The sequence below is a fragment of the Leuciscus leuciscus genome, assembly GCF_965113295.1.
Source record: "Leuciscus leuciscus genome assembly, chromosome: 2".
Taxonomy (NCBI): domain Eukaryota; kingdom Metazoa; phylum Chordata; class Actinopteri; order Cypriniformes; family Leuciscidae; genus Leuciscus; species Leuciscus leuciscus.
The window spans coordinates 23,317,019-23,339,882 of record NC_138726.1 but is presented as its reverse complement, the minus strand read 5'-3'; the positions used below and the strand labels follow the sequence as shown (position 1 = coordinate 23,339,882).

General features: G+C 35.3%; 1 protein-coding gene across 2 annotated transcripts in view; it reads right to left on the bottom strand.

Annotated features, from left to right (window-relative positions):
* Window positions 1–22,864, bottom strand: part of stim2b (stromal interaction molecule 2b) — a 56,081-nt gene that overhangs the window by 8,769 nt on the left and 24,448 nt on the right. The window contains exons 2-10 of one of the 2 annotated variants that reach the window (XM_082151948.1): window positions 19,516–19,646; window positions 16,303–16,414; window positions 9,325–9,436; window positions 7,785–7,900; window positions 6,161–6,338; window positions 4,183–4,360; window positions 1,844–2,005; window positions 1,308–1,408; window positions 958–1,196 (exon numbers count right to left, since the gene is read on the bottom strand). In XM_082151948.1, coding sequence (XP_082008074.1) covers window positions 958–1,196; window positions 1,308–1,408; window positions 1,844–2,005; window positions 4,183–4,360; window positions 6,161–6,338; window positions 7,785–7,900; window positions 9,325–9,436; window positions 16,303–16,414; window positions 19,516–19,646 — 1,329 coding nt within the window. Of the gene's footprint in view, window positions 1–957; window positions 1,197–1,307; window positions 1,409–1,843; window positions 2,006–4,182; window positions 4,361–6,160; window positions 6,339–7,784; window positions 7,901–9,324; window positions 9,437–16,302; window positions 16,415–18,891; window positions 19,031–19,515; window positions 19,647–22,864 lie in introns of those variants that run through there. The other variant, XM_082151949.1, reaches the window with a different exon arrangement.

The window sequence follows — 22,864 nt, the reverse complement described above, 5'->3', positions numbered from 1 at the left end:
GTGTTCAAAAGTCAGAAAATCTGTGTAACTTTAAGGAATGTCACTACCAAACACCTTTTTTCTGCAATTAAGCACTTTTTGGGTGTTATTCCATAAAATTGAGTTTGTATGTGCGTACCACTGTTCAGAACTGTGCTAGGTAACCATGTGCTGGTTATCATCTTTGAACTAGGCTCAAAAGTATCTAAAATTGTCACTACTGAAACAGTCACTACCGAAACATGTTATGCAAATCATTAGTATCTTAGTATGTTTTAGTAGTGTTTTAGTATTTGAGTTAAAATTCCGTAATGTGATGTGGTCGCTACCAAAGCATTACTGTCACTACCGAAAATGTGCCGCCACGACCGAAACATGGGATGTTTTGTCTAAAATAAAGTATATTGAATTATCAACTAAGATGTTATTATAGTGTTTGGTTCAATGTATATTCAAACTAATAAATCCTTAACTTTGAAATCACTATGATTAACTTAATGACTTTTACAAAGAAAGATTGTATTGAAAATACAACAAATCTTTTAAATTACACTTGAAATATTGTTAATTGTAATTGTTATTGATTTACCTGTGAAAACCTTTTTTTTTTAAATAGCAAAAAATATATTTACAAGGTAGATGTAAACAAAATATTAATAGGTCAATATAAGCCTTCTTATTAAATTATTTATTATTATTGTGTTTCGGTAGTGACAAATTTGGGGAGAGGAAAAATATTCCAAAACTTTCTGAAAATACAATATGACAATTAACTGCACAATTACTAGAAATGTGTACCATGGATATTATACAATTTGCATAGATACAAAATTTGTGGGAAAAGACCTTTTTTTTTTTTCAAGACGTTTCCAACTCTGACTTTGAACCAATTCTGTTGAATGGCCCATATATGTGTGTGTGTAAAGTCACATTTCCACAACATTTCTCACAGTCTTGATTCTGAAGAGAGAAACTTACAGGTGAACTGTGGAATGATTGGTGGTGTGTCCTCGTCAAGATCATCCACCCCGCCAGCGATTGGGTAGGGTGGCACCGACATCCGCGGCATGACCACCCAGCTGTGGTCAGCGTACAGGGAGGCGGTGAGGCTGGGCAGCCCAGAGTTATTAACTAATGGAAAGCAACATAATTTCTCTATTTGGTGCCAGCGGTGGAGACGTTCCCGCAAACACGCTGTGACCTCTGATAGAGATTTTCTAAAAAGCAAAAAACACTGATAAGCTTTCATGTAATGTGAGAAACCATTAGCTTTTTGTGTGGGTGGTTGGTAAAGTGACTGCATGTCTATTGCTTGTAAGTGTGCTTACTTAGCCTCAAGTATTTTGTGGTCTACTTCATCCAGCGATGAGCTGTGTGCAACATGGAGGGTACCAAACACAGAGTTCCTCTTCTTCTTTATCTTTTCTGCCTGAAATTCACACAACATGAACATAGAAACACAAAAGTGATGAAAATACAAAGATACTGCATGGAAATGCACCAGTCGTTGGTTGTACTGAACTCAAGCTCTTCTCTTCTGCTGCAGTGGCTGCTAATTGCTTTAGTTTAACTGCTGATGACTCATTCCAGAAGCAAATAACAAACGGAAAAACAAACCATGTAGTTAAAAGGTAATTTAACCACATCATTAGAGATCTAAATTAAAGGGGAGAAGTTTCAGCTTCGTTTTTGTTAGTCTCTGAGAGAGAAAGATATTTGTTTAGGTAGTTTAAAACTGAAAAGGAAACTTCACTTGTAATGTATAAGGGTTGAAGTACAACGTAAATCTTTTATAAACTCAAAGAACCTATAATTGTTTGGTTATTTCCTGTCCTAACAGGAAGTGACAACATAAATCACTCACCTCGTCCTTTGCGACCATGAGCTGCTGCTCAGCATTCTGTTTTTTAATGTTGTAGTACTGCACTTCCACCTCATGTGTGAGCTGTAGCCACATCTGCAGGGCTTCAGGCACCGACCAATCTGACTGCATCTCCTTCTCTGCTCTCTTCAGCGCCATTCGCACCTAGAAAAACCCAACAAACACTCAAACATATATTACAAGTGGAATTTGTAATATATTACTTGTATTGTGGAACGATCTAGTGGTGTATTTAAAGAAGAGGGCTGTTGTAAGGCAATAGACAAGGAATGGTAAACTGCAGGAAATTAAATCATTTTGGATGCATAGCAATTCATTACATTTTATTATATTAATCCTCAAGTTCAATTTTATAAGGCAATTTTAATCGCTTGAAAAATATATTTATCATTACTGTATCATGTCCATAGCTCATATGTACTGCATTACTTTTAGACAGACAGTAATTCAGACAGTAAGGGTGGTGGTGGCGCAATGGATAAGACACATGCCTTTGGTGTGAGAGACCCGGGTTCGAATCCACTGTGAGACACCAATGTGTCCCTGAGCAAGACACTTAACCCCTAAGTTGCTCCAGAGGTGTGTGACCTCTGACATATTGTAAGTCGCTTTGTATAAAAGCGTCAGCTAAATGAATAAATGTAAATGTAAATGTAATTCTGACACACATAAAATGGTCTATTATTGGTTAGTTATTGTGTTAGAATTAATTTCAGATTAAGCATTGATTTAATAAAAAATTGCAGTAATGACTTTTAAATTGTTAAAAGATTAGTATTTCTAATAAATGCTTTTCTTTTGAACATTTTATTCATCAAAGAATTCACCTGACACTGAAGACTGGAGTAATGGCGGATGAAAATTTTGCTTTGCCATCACAGGAATAAATTACATTTTAAAATATATTCAAATACAAACTTGTAATAATATTTCACAATTTACTGTATTTTATGGCCGGTTCAGATTACACGTTTTTTTTATCTTATGCGATAGTCACTGTGTCAGATTACACGATTTTGACTCCTAAAATCGTGTCGTGTCGTGGACAAGAACCATGTCAGACTACACGTTTCTTCCAGACCAGTCATCGCGTGTCGTTTTTGAAGACGCGCGTGAAGGCGAAACTAGTAGCGCCTGACTTCCGGAAACGAACGTAAACAAACAATGGATGAAGCGGCGATTTTCCTATTGGCTGTCTTGTGTTCAGAAAAAGATAAAAAAAGAAAGAAAACCCGACAATGGACACGTTCTTGGATTGCACGAAGAGGACAGTATGTACTGTCAATCCTTCAAAGAGAACTTGAGGTAAAATATGTTTCACTCACACTCTCGCTCGCTCGCTCATTCACACACACTCTCTCACTCATTCACACACACTCACGCATTCTCACTCGTAACACACATACATAATCACACTCACACAAACAAGTTTCTCTATAGCGAAGTACAATTTAATGAATGATTAGTTAGCTTAATGCTAATTCCAGTCAGTTACTCACCGGGTTGCTGAAGTACTTCTGCTATTTTTCGCCAGCATTTTTCTTTTTTAATTCTGTCATGGTACTCTCTCGATGAAACATCATACAGGCAGGAGTACTGTTGCCACAGCTCCACGAACCTTTCCTCCATTTCATAATTCCACTTAGCAACACCATCGTCTCTATTTCGTTTCGGCATTTTTGAAAGCTGTGTATGGAAATGCGTCTGTGCTCCTATTGGTCAATGTCACACGTGCTAGAACCCGTCGTGGAGGACCGAAAAAAAATTAAACATGCTAGTCTTTTTGTCGTGGTGTCGTGAAGCATCGCAGACGCAACGTAGGCTGTCGCCCGCTATGACACACTATACGAGATGAAACGATCGAATCTTGCGTCCCGACGCCCGTTGTCGTATACGAATTCCCACGACACTCTAAGTCAAACGGATCGTGGCAAAATCGGGCTAAAAACGTGTAATCTGAACCGGCCATTACATCAACTAAATGTAGTCTCTGTGTTTCAAAAACATTTTAAAAAATGTACCGATCCAAAACATCTGAACGGTAGCATATGTATACTGTATACGGCCATGTATACAAAATCACACCAATCATGCCAATAAAGTCCTTTAAATTAAAATTGTATTGTATATGCATCTTGTAAAAAAATAAAATAACTGTGGTTGTAAAAAAATTTAACTGTGTTTTACATGACAGTCAGTTTTTACTGTGTAGGTGGGAAGTTCTTAGCCAGAATAAACTACAATATGAATAAAGTCTGGCTTATCCCACTAAAGACCAACTCACATATGAAAGACCTTGTGTGATTTATATTGGTTCCTACCTGCACTAGTTCCTCCTCTGCGTACTTGAGTCTGCTGAGTTCACATTCAGCACCCTCTCGCAGCTCTCGCAGTCTGCTAGCTTCTCTCTTTGCTCCGTTGATCTCATCACGCATCTTCTGCTCCAGGTTCTGCTTCTCCACCGCCACTGTCCGGTTCTCCTCCTGAGCCTTTTCCAACCTGATGAAACCACAGAGCAATTTAAGTCACATCTGAAATCTGGTGTGTTAGAATTTAAATATATTATTAATGATAAGTAATGAGTATTATATTCTGTCATCATTTATTCACTCTCATGTTGTTCCAAAACTTTGACTTCTTTCTTCTGTGGGAAATAAAAGAAACCGTATCCTATCCACTCTTTTCCATATAAGTGAATGTGGATATAGGCTGTAAAGATTCATAAAAGTATCATAAATAGAGTTTACATGACTTGTGTACTATATTCCAAGTCATATGATGGCTTTGTGTAAGCTTTGTGTATGTCTTATAACATTATGAATGTAATGCCAACATCATTGACAGTGTGACATCAAACATGACATATTGCGTCTACAGACTCCATAAAGATCGATTACAAAATTACACTGGTATTCAGGGACAGGCATTAAGGTTGTTTAGATCCTACCTGTCTGACCGTTACCATTTTATTTAAACAGGTAATTATCTAAGTTAACACCAGTATATTATGGAGTGCCGCAAGGTCCTGTTTTAGGCCCTCTGCTATTTTAATTATACATGCAGCCCCTTGGTAATATTATTAGAAAACTTGGAGTTTCCATTGCTATATGCTGATGATACTCAGTTATATATTTGATCAAGACCAGATGAAATTTAAAAATGATCTAAGTTGACAGAATGTGTTAAAAATATAAAAAAACTGGATGACCAGATAAGACAGAGATATTACTTATTGGAACAAATATCTGTACACGGAAGCTCTTAGAATACAATTTGAATTACATAAGACAGCAATTTGTCTTTTGAAAACCATATTTCACAAGTTACAAAAACAGTGTTCTTCCCCCTCAGAAACATCGCCAATCTATGGAACGTGTTATCTGTATCTGATGAGGAAAAGCTAGTTCATGCATTCATGACATCTAGACTGGATTACTGTAATGCACTACTAAAGGTGGTTGTCCTGCATCCTCAATAAACAAGATCCAGTTAGTCCAAAATGCAGTTGCTAGAGTTCTCACCAGGTCAAGAAAATATGATCATATAACCCAAATTTCATCATCTCTACACTATTAATTTTCGTATCAATTACAAAATATTGCTACTCACTTATAAGGCACTAAATGGTTCAGCTCCTGTGAATTTAACCAATCTTTTATCATGCTTTTATCAATCATGTTCTTTAAAGAGTCGCAAAACTCTGGACTTTTGGTGATGCCTAGGATAGCAAAGTCCACTAAAGGATGGAGAGAGTTGTCACATTTGGCTCCTAAACTCTTGAATAGCCTTCCTGATAATGTTCGGGGCTCAGACACAATTTCCCAGTTTAAATCTAGATTAAAGACACACCTTTAGCCGAGTACATTGTACATTTCTGCAATATGAACATTACTTTCACACCTCTGATAGTGTATAGTGTGTGTGTGTGCGTGGATACAGACAGCTAAATTCAGTTTGGTCTTCATATACAGCTATAGTATGGCTTCAGAAGATGTATGCGAGTGTTGAATGGACAACTTTTATGGTGCTTTTGCCATATTAAAGCTAGTCTCTCCTTTTGTGTTCTACAGAAGAAACTCATGTGGATCTGGAATGACATGATGGTGAGTAAATTGATGATAGTATTTCCTTTTTAGGACGAACTATTCCCTTGAGGAATAGAGGAATAAAAGAGCTTAATGAGCCTTCTCATAACAAGAAATGAAATATGATGTTATACAGATGAAAGAATAAGGCAGAATATCCCATGGTTTTATTCAGACAGGCACAGTCTCTCTTTCACTGTCTGTTTTTGCTCACCGGCTCTGTAGCTCTGTCAGGCTCAGTTCAGCATTCTGTAGACTCTCCAAATCTTTCATCATCTGGGAGATGTGAACTTTAGACGATTTGTTCTGTATGTATGCAAACCAGCAGCCCCCAACACCAATGATGATTGAAATCATCAAAATAAAGTCCTTCAGCCAGTGATGGTGTGGACCTAGAGGAAGGAGAGAGGAAAAGAAAGTATTTAAACAAATACTTCTATACAATCATTTTGTATAAAACACTAACCAAACTTTATATTACTTGAGTGAGCTGTTAAACCTATAATCCACCCAAAACTGAAAATGATGTCATAATTTACTCTCTCATTTCGTTCCTGTTTAGTTGGTAAGTGGTGTTCAGCAGAAAAAAAGAAATGCATACAGGTTTGGAACGACATGAGAATGACAAAAATGATGACATCATTTTCATTTTTGGGTAGATTATCCCTTTAACTGCTGCAACCGGATGACTGAAACGGCTGTAAAAAGCGATCAGTTGACTTAACTTAAAAAAAGCGAGGAAACCTGTTACCTTAAAATTATTAAGTAATTAAACTACATGCGTAATTAAAAAAATTAAGTTATGTAGAATTGATGAACTGGTCACTTTTTACAGTGAATTTTACATCATTTCCACCTGATTTGAGAACGGGATCAACTGATTCATTAAAAAGATCTGACTCTGAATTGCAATTGTTATTTCTCTCATTAACTCTTGAATGTACCAATTTTGGTCTGTTCATTGCACAAAGCTGTTTGACTACAGAATACTCCAGAAGAATTCAGCACATTCAAAAGTTTGGGGTCGGTTTGATTTTTGTAATGTTTTTGAAAAAAGGCTGCATTTATTTGATAATACATTAAAACAGTGATATAGTGAAATATGATTACAATTCAATATAAATGTTTTAAATTTTAATATATTTTTTAAAGAAATGTATTCTTGTGATGGCAAAAGTGATTTATCAGCAGTCCTTATTCTAGTCTTCAGTGTCATGATCCTTCAGAAATCAATAAAATATGCTGATTTAGTGCTGAAGAAACATTCCTTGTTATCTTTGTGTATTATTGTGCAGCTTCATATTTTTTGGAAACCATGATACATTTTTTAAGGATTTTCTTTCTTTTTTTAATGGATAGAATGTTCAAAAGAACTTTTGAAATAGTATTTAATTGAAATAGTTTTTTACAATATAAAAGTCTGCAACTTTTGATAAATTTAATGCATTCTTGATAAATAAAAGTATTAATTTATCTACTGACCCCAAACCTCACTGTAAAAAAAAAAATATGATCAATAAGTTATAACAACATATATTTTTACATTGTTTCTTACAACTTTCTACGCAAGTTATACAAGATTCAACTACTTTTTAAAAGTCAGTTTAATGTAATTTAAGTTCAAATAACCTAAACATTCAAGTTGATTGTACCTAAAAAAATTATTTTACAGTATAGTGTAGTCATATGAACTACATACATTTTAACTGCATTGAAAAAAAGGACTAGTACATTATTCGTTTTCCAGGGAAGCAATGCTATATAGTTTTGGAACAACATAAATTTTGGGCTGAACTATTATTTTAAATAAACAATTAAACATGTCTCAATGCACTTACGTAGTGGAGGTCCAAAAAGCACTGCGTCCAATGCTTTTAGATTTAATTTCTGTTTATGTCGTTGGTCTAATATCTTTAGCTGCATAGACATAAACGATGGTTCATTGGCCGCTAATCTGTAAGAGAAAGGAAAAACAATGCAGGTCTGGAGTAAGAATGTGAGTCAAGATCACACAAAATCAGCCTGTTTCTACTGACAAGAATCATATTTGTGATCCCTCAAACAACCGTTACTTTGAAATGTTTAGTGCAAATCAACAGAAGTACATCCAATAAATGGTTACACTTTATTTTGATGGTCTCCTTTAGACAACTATAAGTAATGTAGCACCAACATATCAACTAACACTCAGAGTATTAGATGAGTATTAGTAGAATGTTAGGGGAAGGGGTTAGTAGAATAAGGGGTTTGGGTTCCAAAGTTACTTAGTCAGTAGAATGTCTGTTGTGGGACCATCACAATAAAGTGTTACGCAATAAATCTCATAATACAAATAAAGCAAATCCCTGTAAGTGCAAAACTATCCTATAATGTGTGTGTGTGTGTGTGTGTGTGTGTGTGTGTGTGTGTGTGTGTGTGTGTGTGTGTGTGTGTGTGTGTGTGTGTGTGTGTGTGTGTGTGTGTGTGTGTGTGTGTGTGTGTGTGTGTGTGTGTGTGTGTGTGTGTGTGTGTGTGTGTGTGTGTATCACATAGGCATACAGCCTATGTGACTGTATGTGCGTATATGAATGGCAAGTTCAAGCTCAAAGGACAAATTTTAAGTGAGTACTGAATGACTGAAAGATCACATGTGCTGCCACACTAATACTGGGCATAACTGCAGGTGAAAGGTGATCTAATGCTGTGACATCATTTCATGAGTCATGGAGAAGTGGTCGTGAGGGGAAACTCAACACCATAAACCTTTCTTTGCCCCCCACACTTATGCAGGTCTTCACTGTCTGTGCACTGACACGTCATCACCACTAGAGGGAAGCGCTGCTGTTAATCTCACATTTGTTTTTTGTTTTGTTTTATATTATTATTGGTGTATCAGCATTAAATAACTAATAAAAATTCATATAAAAAATACACAAAATAAATTCTTAATAGGCTCTTTTTTTACTTTTAGCAGTAACACTTTACAATAAGGTCTATTTTTTTTTTTTGCATAATGCATTAACTAGCATGAACAATGAGCAATATATTTTGACAACATTTAGTATTACCCTTTAATGTTAGTTAATAAAAATGTTCATGATAGTGCATTATCTAATGTTAACAGGTTAACCTTTGTTTTAGTAAATGTATTTTTAAATGTATTTTTAAAAGTATTTTTCTGTATTAGTTCATGTTAACCAATGTAGTTAACTAATGCGAAGAAAGTTAAGATACTTCTACTAGTTTCAACTCTCTATAAGGTTCTGTCACAATAAGTGTGGCTTAAAAATCATGCTAAATAATGCATGAATAAAAAAAATAAAAAAAATTGTATGAGGCTGTGTCCAGTGAGTCACTGAAGAGTCTATGAATGAAACACAAAAGTGCATGCGTGTTTACCGAGGTAACGTGTTGCCATCTACTTTAAAATCTCTGAAGTTTGTTTCATACTGAGGAAGCTCCACCGACTCCTTCAGCCATTGAACGGCATCCTCCAGTGTCCAGTTGTGCACTGAGAGCAAAGACAGAGGTGAGAAGACACAATTAAAAAATGCATATTTTAACACATTTCAAAAACAAATTTGTAATCCTTTAACATGTTTTGAACAGAAAACTTCAACAAATACAACAAATTCTTCAAGAACAACAACAAATAGGGTGTGTGGGTTAGCTGCTAAGGTGGTAAATGATGTGTAGGCAAATTATGTTATGTGTTATGTATATTGTGTTGCATCTGTTATCTCGAATGCCCAAGATGAATTTCTCCGTCAGGAGACAATAAAGGCTAATCAATCAATCAAATAGGAAAAAAAAAATATTTATGAGCTCAATATTTAGTACTCGTTTCATCTGTGGCCTTTGGTCTAAATACTGTAGTAGCGAAAAGAGATGTCAGGCATTGTATTTGTACGCGTTACAATTATGTTCTGTCTAGTCTGCACCTGTTCGTGTTAGTCCCTGATTAGTTTACCTTTCTCCACCTGTGTCTAGTTAGTTTCCTCATTTCCTCCTGTGTATTTATACTCCCTGTTCTGTTCAGTCCCTTGTTGGTTCTTGTTTATGTTGAATGTGGTTGTGTCTGTCCTGCCAAAGTTAGTTTCAATAAAAACCAACGAATATGCTACAGTATTTGTATGTTTTTTCCCTGTGAGCTATTTGTTTTTCAATGTATTTTAAATAAAACCCGAGCTTGCCTTTTTTGCCAAATAACTTTGTCAAATAAATACCTTAACCAAGTTTAGTGTTTTGTTCTTCCATCATATTTAATACACATATTTGTTTTTGATGGTTTAAATCAAACTTGTAGGGTCATTAAAAACAAATATCTCCGCCAGACATCGCTTTTAGCCACTACTGTATGAACATCAGTGAATAACATCATATAGCTGGGTTCAAATGCGTCCACGGCGACTTTAAACTTAAACTTTAAAAAGTCATGAGGAATAAAGAAAAAATATATTTTTTAGATTCTGTACTATTTCTATAGGTCACAAATAATTAAATTGTGGCTCTTTGTACAGATGGTCAGATGTTCTTCCGTTGAGGCATTGGAATATCACAAATCATGCTGGAGAACAGCAGCCTGAACATCAACTAGTGTGAGTTCATGCAGCTCAAGTGTTGTTGTCATTAAAGGTTGTATCAGCGATTTCAGGCCCAAAAAAGGCCCAAACATAAATGATCACATTCATCTAATCTTTCCTAACGATCCGCTAGCTGCCCGCCCCATAAGCAGGCCGTCAAAAAGCCGCGTCTCTGTAGGCAGCCTAGGCTCTGAGATCTGCACACAAAAACAATTGGTTTCACCAAACGCTCAAAACCAAAATAAATAGTGTTCCAACCAATCACCGACAACCAGTGCAACGCGTGCAGTCAGGAACCAACAACCAACGCGTGCAGCCGTGCACGAGCGCAAAACCTCACAACACCCACCCCCCGTCGGTGATTGGTTGGAACACTATTTATTTTGGTTTTGAGTGGTTGGTGAAACCAATTGTTTTTGTGTGCAGATCTCAGAGCCTAGGCTGCCTACAGAGACGCGTTTTTTTGACGGCCTGCTTATGGGGCGGGCAGCTAGCGGATCGTTAGGAAAGATTAGATGAATGTGATCATTTATGTTTGGGCCTTTTTTGAGCCTGAATTCGCTGATACAACCTTTAAAGGTGTGATGAACAGTAACAGAGGTGCCAATTGTGGTGATGGACAAGTGTTAACTCCAACAGGTGCTTTTACTGTGGTAAGTGCGAGGGCAGGGGGTGTTATATAAATTGGTCAGCAAACTGTGCAAAAGACATAGGGCAATATATATATTTACGAAACACCATGTAGTTCAGTTCTTTTGGTTCTTTTGGTCAGAACCAGAAAAGAAAATTAAACATTTATTGTCATGGTTCACTTAACATAAACGCTATCATTTTTAACAAAAAAAAAAACCAAAAAAAATAAGCTTTTATGAGGTTAGGGTGAAATCAGAGTGAGTGGGGCACTTTTTGCATTGAGATGACTTGGAAAAAGTGCCCCAATCAACCTGAATTCAACCTATATTTTACGACGGACCTTTCCGAACATCCAAAGCAATGCTGTGTGCTGGGTGTAAATGTGCCTATTGTACATGTTGGTATTTTTACCAGCAGAGAACTCGCAAAGAGCTTATGAAATGTGCAGACGAGTCAAAAGTTCATTTGGAAGTTGACCGAGAAACGTCACCTGAAAACGTGGCTCTCTGTCTGCTTGTTTGGTGCGCAACAGGGGCCGGATTCACAAACATTCTTTTTGCCAATTTCTTCTTACTTTCTTAAGAATAAAGATGAGAATATTTTGTATTCTCAAACTTTTCTTTAGAATGTTCTTATCTTTTGTTCTTAAGACAAAGATTCTTTTAAGTTCAAATTTAAGAAGTATTCATATTCCCAAAAATAATGTTTTTTTTTATTAAATCATCATAAATAACTTCATAAATTTAGGATAACCTCCAACCTGTTTTAAATCCCAAAAGGTCAGATGTTCAATGAATTTATTGGGTTGTTTCAAATATTAAGCATTATAACATAACACTAGCTACACATAATACAAATTATGGATGAGTGACACTGATTGCTCATGAAAATCACTACTCTAGCTAGAACTAGTGAGGCAGCGCGCACAGATACAGGACGAATTCACTCTAAAGAGAGAACACAAAAAAGATGAATGGGAAAGACTGCTGAATCTTGAGACATGGGCTCTTTAAAAATAACAGTTTAAACTTGACAGCGCATTAAAAACGGCGTGATTAACTCCCATCAAGCTAGTTGTGACGACTACACGCTTATTATATCTAAGCAATCTACAGGCAGCGCAAAAAGACACACTTTGAGGTTTTAATTCACAGACTCTCCAGCAAATACCTTTCAATCAAGCAACACAAAAGACTGTGGTTTTCTTCTTAAGAAAAACATTAAAATGCTCTTCAGAAAATATTTGAACTTCTTAGGAATTTGCATTCTTCAGAACTGCTAAGAGGTTATCTTAAGAATTTTCTTAAGGGGATTTTCGTGAATTCGGCCCCAGGGTTCAGTTGGCAACCGCACCAGAGTTGATTATTTCAATCAAACCAAACATGCAAAGTTTGAACACAATCTACATGCGCTCCGCTCCCTGTCCCCACATGAGAACCTGAGTCAAATACTTATCATTGTTTCAATTTCCATCTGACTAGACATACTCACTCAAATTATGTTGACAGTATAATAGGCTATGTAATGAAAACAATTGTCTTAAATGCAAAAGATTTTAGGACCCAACTGTACAGTATGATTTCTCAACTTGTAATTGACATCAAGAGAACAGGGTGAACCTGCACAGGTGTTGTACAGGGAGATGGACACTCATGACAGTTAATTACTTAGTTGTGAACAAAATCCATTGCCAATTAATATAATGTCTCAACTATCATATTTCATACTCAAACTGAAAACCAGACTACACAACAGGGCAATGTCTCAAATTACATCTCCGAGCCTCAACAGAGCCTGATGCTGTAAGATGCCATCACTCTATTAGAGGCTCAATGGGTAAACACACAATCTTTGTTTAGAGCTGCATGTGCAAGATTAGTCAATTCAGTGACATCACTCCATTCAGACTCTCATGACATCACCACTAGGAAACCCTGAGACCAAAAACGTAACTGTCCAATTAAATTCATGTTATACTAGTTGCTACATATGAGCGTGTGACCAAATTTGTATAATTTTATATCACAATAACAGTACACACTACCGTTCAAAAGTTGAAAAGAAAATTGTATTTCTGTTCAAAAGAAATGAATACTTTTATTTAGCAAGGACACACTCAAAAGTGACAGTAAAGACATGTATAATGTTACAAAAGATGTCTATTTCAAATAAATGCTGTTATTTCTAATAGTCAAAGAATCTCTATGAATTCTGAATACAAATTCAACTTTGCCATCACAGGAATTAATATATTGTTCAAATTAAGATACAATAAAATATAAAACATTTATAATAATATTTCACACTAATACTGTATTATCAAATAAATGCAGCCCTGATGAGCATAAGGGACTTCTTTTAAAAACAAAAGTTTGAACAGTAGTGTATTTAGTTATTTTGGTAACACTTTACAATAAGGTTTCATTTGTTAACATTACTTAACTACATTAGTTAACCTGAACTAACAATGACAACTATATTCTTACAGCATTTATTAACCTTTGTTAATGTTCGTTAATAAAAATGCTCATGTTCTTGTTAGTTCACAGTGCATTAACTACTGTTAACTAATTGTCACACATTGTGTGATAGAAGAAGTCTTTGTTAAACTTTACAAACTCAGCACAAACACTAGAAAAAAATTCAGGGAACAATGACATCATACATTAACGAGAACCGACCAAGGCTGCGTTTAAGTCCATTCTTTTATGCCCTTCCCTCGGTAACTTCCCACCAACTCGTTCACTTGGATGTACGTCATTGCTTACGTTGTATGAGTGCACACTACTGGCGGAACCCTTGCAATGTGTTTAAATGGTAAAACACAGGGTTTAAATACACAGGGCAAGCAAAGAGAGCTAAATGAAACGCAGGTGAAACTGGGAAAAATAATACTATGGAAACAAACTAGTGCATGATCAGTAACTAAGTTCACACTGTCAGTCCAAATCTGATTATTTGTGTATGGGTCAATGACGTATGGATTTTTGACAGGATTATTTTTTTAAATAAATTACATTTAAAAATGTAATTTAAGTGATTTTAGAGTTTCTTCATCTAGATGAATTGTCCGTAGCCTTAAAAAATGTCATGTGGTGCGACCGTGATTTATCTTAAAATTAATTAATTTCCTTAACATGCTTAAACATTTTTTTGTACAAGTTCTTAGTAATTAAAGTGTTTAGAAACCAAGTATTTGCATTTCTTTTGAGTTTTTGTAAATAATGTTTTCCAAAAAAAACAACCATTTTTTGTTCTATAATTTCTGAGTTGCCTTCTTAAATCTAGTTAACAGACTTATTTTTCCTGTAAATCACATAAAACTGATAAAAAATGTTTTAAAAATATAATTTACTAAAGCATATCAGATTCTGATCTAAAATTATTGACTGTCCACATTGTGTATCGCAACTGTTCAGATCTGATTTGTGTGTCCATGCCGCTCTTGCGTTTTATATCTGCATTGGTTTATACGATCGAAATACGATCAGAGCGTTTCAGACTGAAACAGATTTCCAGAAATGCGATTTGAATAGGATTTCAAACCACATAGGAATATACTGTAGCTCGAAACGGATTTATGTGACAGGATTTTTTGTGTTGAATGTGATATTTGGCCAATCACACTTGCTAAATCTGATCAGATTTCAATTGGATATGCACAAAAATCTAATTTGGACTGACCGTCTGAACGTAGCCTAAAGGTCCCTGCACACAGAGTCTGAAATTCTCCTCCGAAATGTTTGCACATTAACATTGTGTCAATCACATTTACACACTGCCACCGAAATTTACATCCATCATAAAAAAAAAATTGGATCGGGTTAGATTTTCTGCGTTTTTCGTATAAGTAGCAAGCATTTTGAGAGGTGTTTTGACAATTCAGAGCCACCGAATGACAAATATGAAGAAAACGCATACGAAGGACCTTAAGAATGGAAACAGGCAAACAAGAACAGAACAAAACCAAACTAAAACACAAACAGAACATAAACCTGACACTAATACAACTTTTGATCCTAAAAATGTATTAGTAAATGTTGAGATTAACATTCAAGGTGCAGTAGGACATCTGGGAAGATGCTAACTTTAGCCTGATAGCACTAAAAGTGTACGTCCCACCCTCCCTGCAAATCGCCGTCCAAAGCCACGCCTCATGAAAGTATGAACACGCACAGCCCAGAAGAACCGAGACAAAGTTACTGCAATACATCATGTGTCATTCACCGGTGAGAAAACTTTAAAGTACAGTTAGTAACACTACAATACCAAACGCAAACAAATTCTTAAAAACAGAATTAGATGCAGCAAGTTTTCGGTTTGTTTAGCTAGCTTGTCAGTGTTCCATGCCAGGGGTTCCACGATGAGAGTCTGGTTGTTGTTACTGCTTGCCTGCCATTCTCACTCTATCTGCACAGCGTATGTGAACGCGCTGATGACTTATTGTGCTTATTGTGTCTGCGTGAGCAGCCTGCGCAGTGGTGGGCAAGCACACATTGACCGACAGGGAGCACATGCTATAGGACCGTTCGGACCGAACGCAACGATTGAACGAACATTATATGGTCCTACGCCTTCCACAGATGACATAAAAAAATCATTTAGTACAAAATACATTTAGACCACTTAACAGAGTGATTGCTATGAGGATATGAGGAGACTTTTAACCAGCATAACAAAAAAATGTTTCAGCAGAAAATCACCTACTGGTGATCTCACCTACTTTAACTAAGATTAAATGCCGTAAAAGTATTTTTCACTTTTCAATATATTTCAAACCTTTCTGTAAAGTGTTACCGTTGTTTTTGCTATAAATTCAATATGAAAAAAATATTTTATTACATGAATTTGACATGAAACTGATTTCTGGATAATCCATTTCGTTATTATAAATGTTAAAGTTTTATCAACTTTAACATCAACTGAATTCTATTTTGATGTGGCAAAGTTGGGACATTATTACATTAAAACAAGTCCTTTCTCATCTTCATTAGTTTGGGACACAACTTGCTCTGTATTTTCCAATTATTCCATGTTTTTGTTATCACACGCCCTGCCCAATGATATTATGGAATAAACAGTAAATTAAAATCTCTACCAGTGGACACTCAAAGCTGTATCCGCCACCCAGCCCATGTTTTCTCTGTCCATCTCTTTTTACCTTCTGATAGTTTCCAGCTCTTCCACAGCTCCTCCACTGTGATGTGCTGGTCCTCTCGGTGAAGATTACTGTGTTTATTGGTCTGGTGCTGCTTCATGTCCTCTATTATAAACTGCAGAAGAACAAGAAGATAACGTGCTCAGACCATAGGAAAATGACTTCTTATGAATTAGTGCATGCCATATCATGTTTTATTTGGCTTCAGGGTGCAAGCGACTCTATCGGAGGCTTTAAAGGTTCCAAAAAATATCTTTTAATAACATGCAAATATTTTCAATGCAAAAAAAAGACAGAAGAGAAACATCACATGAATCTCATATCCATTGAGTTACATGACAATAATTCACTTTTCAGATGCTTTTAACCAAAGCTACTTACAAATAAGGAAAAACCCAAGTGATTAATCATAATGAGCCAATAACATTGGCAGTGCTAACATAACTGGAGCAGAGTTTTATTGCACAATAAAGCTATTAGAATAAAGCAAACTAGATAAGTGTGAAGCTCTCTGTGGTCAGATCTGTGTAAACTGTGTATCTCTCTGTGGTTCTGCTTATTTGTGTGCTGCACATACATGATGGAAAATGTCCTTATCCCTTACACTGTAACATCTTTGGTGTACCAGGTCAAAAATTACCAGCCTACAAAAAAATAGCTTATGAATATAAGTTATGCTGTTGTTATGCTGTATTATCACCCAATATTGGATTCAATCTTTACATCAACTTGTTTTCTTTTAATTGGGACAGGTTTTGTATTTATTTTTTAAACTTATTGATCTGAGCCTCATTGATATGAGAATAAAGTTAATCTCTGTGTGAAATAAAACATGTTGACAAAAAGATTGAATCCAATATTTGGTGATATTATAGCATAACAAGAGACTTATACCCCTGGTTTCACAGACAAGGCTTAAACCTAGTCCCAGACTAAAATGTATGTTTGAGCTGTCGAAACTGAAAGCAACTTGCACTGACATATATTAAAATATGTCAGTCCCATTGTTTTGTCTCAAAATGCACACCAGTAATGTCTTTTTCTAAGGCATGTTTATAAAAGCTACTTAAATGTTCTAATTGAACTAAGGCCTAATCCTGGCTTAAGCTAGGAAGCTCCTGTTTGTGAAACCAGGCCTTTTTTTTTTTTTTTTTTTTTTGTATTAAGTGTAACAAGGTGGACATTTTGGGAAGTAGTCCTACCCTGTGTGAGCAAAGTCAGAAAGTTTTAGTATCATGCAATAACATTAACTAACATTTTGGGGAAAAAGAAAATCTTCTCCGGGTCAAAATGACCTGAACACAACATAAGGGTTATGCAAATCAGCGGTTTGATTGTCCTTTCTGTTTATGAATTATGTTGCTATCTTCAAATACTCATAACCAACAAACGAGAGGCAAGACATCTTTAAAGTCGTGTAGGCTTATTTAGCTCTCTCTCTCTCTCTCTCTCTCTCTCTCTCTCTCTCTCTCTCTCACACTCTCACTCTCTCTCTCTCTCTCTCTCTCACACTCTCACTCTCTCACACACACACAGACACACAGGAATCTGCTGTGTCCTGAAAGAGGACACCAACTTTCAGTCGCTGTAAGGATAAATTCTTGGGCCTCTTCTTGAAACAGTTCTTGAGCCCAGAAGCACCTGCCATGACCAGAAACAATACTCAAAAACACATGTCACGTCCTCACTTACCTCACGCATATATACAAAAATTATCACTTAAAATCAAAGACAGCTGAACAGACAAAAAAAAAAACAGTAAAGTAAATAAAGAAAAAAAAATATATATTTTCACTTTTAATGTTGTGGTTGTGAGCAAACCTGAAGGCAATGGTGAGGGTCACTGGTTAAGTCTGTACATTTTAGTGTGGAAAAACTAGAAGACACTAGTTTACTACCTCTTGTGAAGCATTAGGATGTTACTATTATTTTAAAAGACAAATAGCAATTTATAACCTGTCATGTTTACTTCCAGTTGCAATAAAATGTAACAAAAAAAAATATATGAAAAAAAAAGAACTGAAGATCCATGTAGTGCAAGGGCAAGGGCAATGAGACAAATCAAACTGAGAGGTGCATTGTGGGATTTACACTTTTGAGTAGAGTCTGTTATTCCTGTTATTATGATTTTTATACTGTACAAACTGTACATTCTATCCCCTAAACCTTCCCATCACAGAAAACTTTCTGCATTTTTACATTTTAAACAAATATCACTTTATAAGCTGTTCTCGTGGGGACCAAAAATGTCCCCATAAGGACAAGGATTTCAGATATTGCCATCTTTATGGGGTAACGTAAGGTATGCCTGAAGCACACACACACACACACACACACACACACACCTCATAACTTCTAACAATGGCTGGGGATATTTGAACTATTCAAAAAGGTGTAATATGCAATTAAATAACATTAGTTAATATAATAGCTAACATTAATAACCAGTACTTAATCAGCATTTATTATTCTATGTTGAAGTAAAATTTTAAACTTACTAATACATTATTAACATTTACAGTTCATTTATTTAACGTATTATGAACAAACATGCATTAACAATGAGTAATAGTATACATAAATTAACATTACCTTAGATTAATAAATGCTGTGAAATGTTCATTGTTAGCTCATGATAACATGGTAAATTAAAACGTCCATGAAGTCTTATAATTCCACATAAATATTCGTGATTGTGGATTCCTTTTATTGGAAAAGATTTGTATCCATCTAAACAAACTGTTTCTGTGAAACAAAATGGCAATTAGCATGTATGGTCACATAAATCATGTCAAAGTCAAGATTATATTTAACTGGTACAGAATGTGTTGCATGTTTCGATCACGTTTAGGAAGACATGCATATGTATGTGACACATGCATGTGACAAAGCTTTAACATCTCATGAAGCAAATTATGCAAGGATTTTTCATCATGAAAACCAACACACACACACACACAGTAATATAGTAGCCCTATGGGAGAAGTACTCATATGTCAATGGTCTCTTCTTGCAGGCAAGAATCAATGTCAACTTTGCCCTTTGAGGTCCCTGGTAGGTTTAAGCTTTAGTAACCTCTTTTTAAGCCCACTCGACCCCCTCACAAAATGCATGCACACATATAGAAACATGCCCCCTCCCCACTCCAACAAATGAATTATTGTATTAAATGACAGGCACAACACAATTGCCCAGGTCTAAATGACATATGCTCACCTCCACACTCTCATTCACTTCAATTCCTCCATCGTTGTCGTCGTCTAGCTGCTTGTGAATGTGCCGAAGCGCCTCTAAACTGAAGCGGTCGGCTTCGTTCATACACGGAGGGATGACTGTCAAACACGGGTCTGCAGGAAAAGATACACAATTAACCTTTGTACATAATTAAACTCAGCATTAAACTTCTGCTTTTCTACACAGTTCAAAGATTATTGCACACCCAGACAGACGTGGCAATTTCCATACCTATGTAAACAAGATTTTCTACTATTGATAGCTAAATAATAATATTACTCATCAAGTTTTTATCGAACTGTCTGTACGTGTGAGCATGTGCATGTCTGGGCATCTGTAGGGTTCTGTTTACAGTGGTGTGCTTTCACCGGTCTTGACACGCTTATTAGGTTGCAGACTGTTGATATGGCAAATGGTGCTGGTATTCGGTTGGATCACATCATGGCTCTTATTTAAGAGAAGATGTGTGAAGGAAGACGAATCAATCCTGTTTTAACAAACTATTACTGGGAAAGAGCCCTGATTGGATGAAACAGCACACATCACTGAGAAGCCCAAGTATATTTCCCAGAGACAGACAGATTAAACAGAATTTTGTTTTTTAAATATATGATAATCTTCCTAAAATATAAAGGCAGCTATATATTTGCTTGTATAAAGACCCATGTATACAATATGAGAAAAGTATCATATTATGAAAAAAATTAATGTTTTATATTGTTACTATAATTAAAATATCACCTGAAAAACTGACTTATTATTAAAAATCTTTATTCTACAAACTATTCCATCAAGGTTATGTGTACTGTATGGGCCTATATTCAATTTAAATGTATTAGAAAATTTGTTGTAAAAATTTGACTTTATTCTATTCACTATTACAGCAAAGTTATATTTAATGGCCTAAATTCTATTTAAATTCATTTGTAAATTTGTTGAAATTTTGTAGTTTGTAAATTGTTAATTATTTGTTTACAGTTTTCACAATAACATTAAAAAAAATATTGAAAACAAACATTTTGTCCTCAAATTTGTTTTTCTCGAACACTAGGGAGCCATTCATTCCCTTCTGAAAAAGTAGTACACTTTTATTTTTTTTAAAAGAGAACTTACTACTGAAATAATATTCTTAAAGGAAATTACTAAAGTGCAAACTGAATTTAATGTTTTCTTAAAGGGGTAGTTCACCCAAAAATGAAGAGTTTATTTCTTCTGCTGAGCACAAAGAAGATATAGAAAACATTAGACAAAAATATATTTTTGAAGAATGTCAGTAACCAAACATCTGATAGAACCCATTGACTACCATAGTATTGGGAAAAAAAATACTATGGAAGTCAATGGGGTTCATCAGCTTTTTGGTTCTTCAAAATATTTTATTTTGTGTTCAACAGAAAGAAATTCATACAGGTGTGGAACAACTTGAGGGTGAGTAAATGATGACAGAATTTTCATTTTTGGGTGAACTATCCCTTTAATTGCATGTTATTTACAAATACATGAAATGTATTATAGTCAACATTAAATGCAATTTTAAGACTTAAGTGTTAAGTGTTTTTAACCCACTTAAGTAGGACTTGACTACATCTTTATATGTAAGGTGACGAAGCAAATTTAACCATCCTCAATAAAATACAAAATGCAAAATGCTTCTAAACAAAATTAAACAAAAGGTCTTCTCTTAGTATTTGCATTATGCCTTGCATGTGTTCCCCCATCGGATTGCATAATCATATTTGTGTGCCAGATGTCCCTGTCCACCCTCATTTCCATGTGTGGTTTTTTTGCATAGAACTCACTTGTGCTGATGGGTGACATCACAGGAACACTGTGACAACAAGTAATGTCTAACAATTACAAATACTGTTTGTCAAACAGTAGGGTCCAAACTTTGAAAATGTGGGGTTTTGTTTGATTAAAACATGAAAAAGATTGTGGAAAAATGAAAACTGTTATGTTATACTGACATAGATCAGGTGAGTATTTGTACAGACATATTCTTTCTTCCATTCCAAGCACAATATGCTCTTTGGAGGAGTTGTTTTATAATGCTAGAGAACATGGTCATCAGGTTTGGCACAAAAGTTCATGCAGTTCGAGTGCCGCTGTCATTGGTCATGTGTAATGACAAATTGTATTAAATTAAAAAAGGATTCAAAATAGGAGCATTTCAAATAGTAGTGTCCTACTTTTGGAGTCCACCGTACGTATCATTAAAAGTTTTTAACAACATGTTTAGATTAGCAAAGAAAACAAAAAAAGACTGCTGATGATGTGCAGGTCACTTTTCATTCAAGTGACATCGCTGAACTTACTAACAAACCTCACTTAATACGTACAGGATGTGGCAGGAAGTGACACGGTGAGGGGGAGAATAAATAAAACCATGTAGCAAAAATAGTTCTGAAGAACAAAATGAGTGGAATTAGGACACGCAAAGCTATAAATAGATTTTTGTTTCCAGTTGTCAGGAAGTGGTTTATCTAAATGACAAAGAACAGTACGGGCCTCCATGAGAAATACACACACACATACACAAACCTTTGAAATGACAGAGGCAGGAGGCACAAGTTACAGATAAAAGATAAACCGCCACTTGCTAAAACTTTCTTTCCATGATATAAAGGCAAGAGAAACTAGAGTCCTCAAAAAATCTTCAAAAGCCAATTTTTGCTTAAGCTACGAATGACATGCCACAGATCCCCGTCTGATCAATTATTCTTCAGTCTATTTTTAATGGTGAAGGAAATCATTTTTCAACTGAAAAATTACACAAAAAGTTAGTATATAAATACCCAATCAAGAGCGACAAATGTCTATACATAAATATATCATAATATATATACATATATATATACATACATACATATACACATATACATATACACACATTTCTAATGCAGTGTACAGATTTCAAATTCTGGGTCCCTTGGGTAGGTTGCAAGACTTTAAAAATAGGTCACTAGAATGAAAATAATTAATAAGTACATTTCATTTCACTTTATTTTAAAATATTTTAAAATAATACATTCTAAAATATTGTATTAAATAAATAAATAAATAAATAATATTCATGCTGCTTATACACTAAAATTGACAGAAATTGTACCTTTAGGGGTACAACTAAAACTGGCTATAGTTTAAAAAAATCGATACGATATCTTGACTTCGATACAGTTTCTGTTCTGTTTTCTGAGTCAGTGTTGGCAGTCTCAGTCGAATTGGTTCATTTAAAAATAAGACATTTCAAGCTCTCTATATGCCTATTTCTCATGTCTGTGAGGCAAGTAGCCTATGCGCTGAGTTTTGGTTTGTTTGTGACAAGCTCCAG